At 38.4% G+C, this 6,000-nt stretch overlaps 1 protein-coding gene across 2 annotated transcripts in view; it reads left to right on the top strand.

The window, feature by feature from the left end:
• The window catches only part of uxs1 (UDP-glucuronate decarboxylase 1), a 69,396-nt gene that overhangs the window by 25,593 nt on the left and 37,803 nt on the right, over positions 1 to 6,000 (top strand). For both annotated transcript variants that reach the window (XM_043691759.1, XM_043691758.1), the window contains exons 4-5: positions 3,838 to 3,881; positions 4,606 to 4,666. In XM_043691759.1, the coding sequence (XP_043547694.1) occupies positions 3,838 to 3,881; positions 4,606 to 4,666 (105 nt within the window). The remainder of the gene's footprint in view (positions 1 to 3,837; positions 3,882 to 4,605; positions 4,667 to 6,000) is intronic.

Below are 6,000 nucleotides of genomic sequence, written 5' to 3'. Positions count from 1 at the left end.
TCCCCCACTCACCCATTGTACTCTATGCTACTTTCTCCCCATCCCCACCCCCACCAGATTATCTCTCCACGCTTCAGGCCCATTGCCTTTATTCCTGATGAAGGGCTTTTGCCCAAAACGTCGATTTCCCTGCTCCATGGATGCTGCCTGAACTGCTGTGCTCTTCCAGCACCACCAATCCAGAATCTGGTTTCCAGCATCTGCAGTCAATGTTTTTACCACCAAGATATTATCCCACTCATTTGCCTTGAAGGCTTAAGCAGAACTCATCTGGTGTGAAAATGGTCCAAATACATATAGACTAGTTAGGGTCGACAGGTTTCCATTCTGGGAATATTATAATAACCAGTTTGCTTCTCTGACAATCTGGAAGCTTTAAAGACAGGTTTTTTTTTTGAAACACAGAACTTACTGTAGTAGAATTTGAACTGGGACATTTATTAATCTGAGTGCTATCTGAATTCATTTTCTTAAATTTGCTTTTTTGTAAATTAAGATGCAAGTTGCACTGCAGTTCTGCTTTTGGGTTGCAAGTATACTACTTCAAGAAAATATCATTTTAGGTTTAATAATCATAAAGTAGATATTTTTAATTAACTTGTTCAGATGTGTTATGACAAATCTCTGGAGCAGATGGCATGCAAACCCGCCCTTTTGGCTCAAAGTTAGGGATATCACCACTGTGCCTCTAGATCCTTTATGAATATAGAGCATATTTATGTAAATATGATTTAATTAGTTACTTCTCCCCATATGAATTGGTGAATTCTGTTAGTATTTGCACCACTCATTTAATTGAATGCAATCAGAATCAGTTTCTGCGCAGGTTTAAATAATTGGTTCTGTACCTTGGCATGACCTTAACTTCTCACATGCAGAATCTTTTAGGTGGTCTTTTTATTTTACTTACTTTCATTCTTGTCCCTGTTTGTTGCTGTATGTGCTATCTAGGAGACTCTTTGCCTGTCCATTCAACCTGTAGCTTACTCCCCTGATAGTCCTTATTGCTGCCCCTTTACCATGTCATGACTTGACATTATAGTTTGAATCTGAAGTTTCAACTTTAACACATTGGTTTATGGGAGGGCTGTCTATGTGCCTGTCCTAGAACTTTTTTTTATTTGGGTAGGTTTTATTGTTTGAATTTCAAAATCATGCAGTTTTAGTTGCAAGTTACTAATGTTTTCCATCCTGATTCCTTCAGAACCCATGGGTAAGTCTAAAGAGCAGCTTCAGAACAAATGCTAGAATGGACCAGGTTTGACATAGGATTGACCAGGTACAAGAGTGAAATAACTCAAGAAGCCAGTATCCTGTCACCAAGTCTGCCTTTTTTAAACCTGTGGAGAGTACATACACCCACATGGGAGAAATGTCGAAGGACTATGTCCATGTTCTCTAAGTGTTCCTTATTGGTCTTCCTTGTTATTAGCATCTAGATAAATGGCAACCTGTGGTAGACCTTGTAAAAATTTCTCTATCTTCTGCTGAAAGATTGCACAGACTGATGATGCCCCAATTGACAGTCTTGTATATTGGGACAAACCCTTTTGTATATTAATTGTAGCCTTCTTCTAGGAATCCTTATCTAACACCAATTACAAGTATACATGGCTCGTGTCCAGCTTCGTGATGGATAGCCCCTCTGCCAGTTTTGCATATAAATGCTCTACGTGAAAGATTGGGTATTTATCCAGCTGCTAAAAGCAGTTTATTGTTTGTTTAAAATCCCCACAAAGGCAAACCGCGCTTCACAATCAGTATTACTGATACTACCCGTTCCACAAACTACTGGTTTAATGATTTCTTTGCTTTCCAGCCTCTAATTTTGCTCATAAGGCAAGTGACACTGCACGGGCCTTTCAGAATCATGGAATTGCTTCCTGGTCAATATGCAAAGTGGTCTTGGCTCCTTTGATAATTCTTAGACCTTCCTGAAAAACCTCTGGGTATTTTAATTAGGATTTTACTCAGGCAGCCATTTTTTAATTGAAAAAGGTTGAATCAGTCGAGATGAATATTTCTGAACCAATTTCACCCCATCAAATTTGCACCCAAGCTTTTTACTAACTGAACCAGTTGCTTCTCATAAGAGACCAGAACCGAAGTTGTATCCTCAATCTGTAAAGGTTCCCCGGTATAGATTCTCAGCTTAGCTGAGATCTTGTGCAAATTTAAGGGTTGAAGTCCACGTTGAATTTTTGTTAAAGACTAGTTCTGCAATCGCTGATATAGCCATACCGGTATCAACCTCCGTCAACCAAGTGACCATTTAACCAGACGTTTGGTTCTGATTTGGATGTTACCAAGCAATTTAACTATTCTAAACCAGATGTAGGTGGACTTTCCAGGGTATGCAGTCTTCTGGATACCAGTCAATGAGTTCTCTTGCTCAATTTAGATCTAGTGGGATTCTTGCTGTCTCTAGTCCATGTACCAGTAGCAACTACAATGGCTTGCTGGCCTGAATCCTGAAGAAAATGTTAACTGTTTGGTTGAGGCTTGGCTTTGTTTTAGGGTTTTGCTGTGGGCTGACCTAGAGTCCATCTGTACAGAGTATGTCTTGACTGAGGCTGTGTAATTCCCTTAACTCAAGTAGTATTCCCCAATTTCAGTTGGACTGGTGAGGGTATCCACTTCCATCAGAGTACCCTACAGTTCATATACTCCACTTGCTGCTTTTTCCAGTGATAAAACCAGTTGTAATGCCTGTTTGAAGTCTATTGGGCTTCAACTACTAGGCCCTTTTTGTATGGTTATATCATTAGACCCACATACCAAATGGTCTCCCAGCATCTCCTTTAGGGTTAAACTAAAGTCATGTGCCTCTTCCAGTCATCTTAACCTTGTCAAAAATCTCGATATGGATTCCTCTGATTCTCGAATTGCTAAATAAAACCGACAGCATTAATGAATTAGAGGCGGCTTGGAGTCATAATATTCCTGAACTAAATCTGTCAATTCTTGAAAGGTTTTGGTGTCTGGTACCTCAGGGAAAATTAGGTTCCTAATAACCAAAAAAGCTGTGGGTCCACAAGCTTTCAGGAGAATTAGTCATTGCCTGGGGAGAAAAAAATGCATTTTTTTCCACCTACTGAGCCCAGTCTTAAACTGCAAGATCAAACAAGTCTTGTTTCCCAAATAATGGCATGGTACCAGAAATGTTTACCACAAATTAAAGATGACTGTTGCGAATGAATTTCTTCAGGAGCATGTTTTTCTCTCATCACCACTGAAATAACTCCACAGAGACCAGTAAATGAAAAGAGTCACCCTTTATTTATGCATAGAGAGTCCTTGACACTGAGCCAGCTCTGAGTAAACAGATCCTGATATTCCTGTTTGTGTGTCAGCCAGGCTCCTTCACTGGACTAGATTAACGGCCCAAACAGAGAACTCTTATTCTGAAATCCACCTGGCTGACCTCTTTACAATCATTACAAAGAGCAAACCTAAAATGTAACTCCTGGCAGATATATCTAAATGATTTTGAAAATATAAGCAGATGGACAGAGCTCTATGCTGAATATCTTTATCTTATTTTCTCAATTACTTGTCTAAGCAGTGGGGAAAGGCTTTGTGTTGTATGTAATAAATAGTAATGTTGTTTTCCATAAATGAGTTTTCAGGTACATATAGATACGTAGAGAAATCCTCATGTTTTGAAACATTGTAACCAAGAAACCCTTGTGTGGCTTTTTCATTTGATGATTTTTGCTTTGCCAATTGTGTAGAAAATTTAATATTGTAATTTTTCTTTCCAAAATTGCCATTGTTAACAATGTGGGAGAGAATGCATAATTTGAAAGCTGACTTTGGCATGCTTCCATTTTCCAGGCTTTAGCGCCCTTGAAAGAGAAAATTAAAGAAATAGAAACAAGGTACATATTGTTTTTATTTGTTTGTATTAACTTTAGATCATGTAAGTGACAAGAAGTGAAATGGTTGGAAGTTTCTGTGGAGCACAAACTTGGGTGTAGAATAAGATTGACAGACGTTGTTATGAATTGTTGTAGTAAAGCAGATCAACCTTATCTCAAAGATGATGTTGACTGGAAATAGGTTGAGTGACTCAACTGATGTCATTATTTTAGCTTTGCTGCTGTGACTGAGTATTGTTTTGATGCAAGTTTTTTGTTTCACTTTGCTCTTCTAGTGTTAACGCTCAGTTTATATCTTCATGCCACTAGAGAATCTTCTGTATACGCTTTCCTTGACTCCAATATCCTTCCTCCATTTACTAAATCGCCTTGATTGACTTCAGAACTTTGAGACATTTAAGTTGGAGATCTGTATTTAGATTGGTAATTTGTTGAACAAATGTACTGATACTGAACTTTAATACAGAAATACCATTGTTTGGTATGAGCAGTTACTTTTCTTACTAGAGGTTTAATAATAAAGAAGCCCATAAGTCATAAAATTCTATTTGTTTATCCACCCTCAGTGGATTTGTCTTTTTGTTATTAGTGATCTCTGTAGCTGCTGTTTTGGAGAGGTAAAGTACACCACACGAAGGAAGAGTGATGTAAATGCAATGGTAATGTAGAGGAATTAGTCATTCTACATTTTACTTTGTGGAACATTTTTTTTTGTTTTCAACAGCCTATCTCAAAAGTATCCTCCGGTTAAATTCCTGTCTGAAAAGGATCGCAAGAGAATTCTGGTAAGTTCTTTCGTGGTTTCCTCAGTCAAGATTAGAGTGGTGCTGGAAAAGCACAGCAGGTCAGGCAGCGTCCGAAGAGCAGGAAAATTGATGTTTCAGGCAAAAGCCCTGATGAAGGATACTGCCTGACCTGCTGTGCTTTTCCAGCACCACTTTAATCTTGACTCTGATCTCCAGAATCTGCAGTCCTCACTTTCGCTCCTTTCTTGGCTTCCTGTTGGTCCATTCAAGCAGCTGTATATTTTACTTATGTAACAGTATTTCAGGAGTTTCATTTCAGTTTTTTGTTAGTCCATTAACTGGGAGCAGGAGGGGCAGTGAAAATCTTTAGAAAGAGCAGTTCACTATTCTAGTAACTCAGTTTGAACATTGAATTTAGCATATCCCCATAATTCAGAATTCTATTGAGTTGGCCAAGACCTAAGAATGAGTTTGTCAGGCTGTGAGAGATCAAACAAGAGGCATACATTAATGTAGTGATATTACTAGGCTGCAGATCAAATATCAGGCTGCATTAGGTTTAATAATAGGGACATGTTAGGCAGACTTCTTCAGTTAACAAAGATTACTAATTTTATTAACAAATAAAACTTATTCAAATAAATATGCAAAGATTATTGACAGAATGAGATTATAATATGCAAAAATAAATGACTGTGTTCCAGCATCCCAAAATTAGCATGAGGCAAATGTTAGTAACAGCCAAACTATGCTCAAAAACCACACAAAATATATCAAACAGAAATTGTGACTGCAACAGGTCCCATTTGATTTTGAACAAGTTTTCCCTCATCTCTCCTGCAACCAATATTGGTGCATTTCAGATCACAGCTCAACAATTCTTTTCTGCATGGAGCTTACTTCTGTCATCATCTGTCATCTTCTCCAACTAACTGTGACCTGGGATCTGCTCTTCAGTGACTATTGAATTGTTTTGAGTAACCTATGGAAAACAAGCTGGATTCAATCATACTGCTATAATCAATAACTTGGAACAGTCAGCAGTAGCAACGTACTCAAATGTAACATCGACTTGGAACTGTCTGGTCCCTGAATGTTCAGAGACCTGACTCTGACAGCACAAAAATGCAAACCAAAAACTCATCTTTGCTTTAGAAGCAGTTCAGAGATTTTTCTTAAGGGGAAGGATTTGTGTTATGGAGAAGTTTTGAACAGGTTAGACCTGTATACATCAGAGCTTAGAAGATTGAGAGGTAACCTTATGGAAACATGCAGGATCTTGAAGGGTTTGGATAGGTTAGATGCCAGAGGATGCCCCCTCTTGTAGGGGAAAGTAAAACTACAGGTCAGAGCTTAATACTGAGAACGATCCT

Source organism: Chiloscyllium plagiosum, chromosome 6 (assembly GCF_004010195.1).
Source record: "Chiloscyllium plagiosum isolate BGI_BamShark_2017 chromosome 6, ASM401019v2, whole genome shotgun sequence".
Lineage (NCBI taxonomy): Eukaryota > Metazoa > Chordata > Chondrichthyes > Orectolobiformes > Hemiscylliidae > Chiloscyllium > Chiloscyllium plagiosum.
Note: the sequence above shows the minus strand (reverse complement) of the source record. Positions and strands in the feature narration are given on the sequence as shown.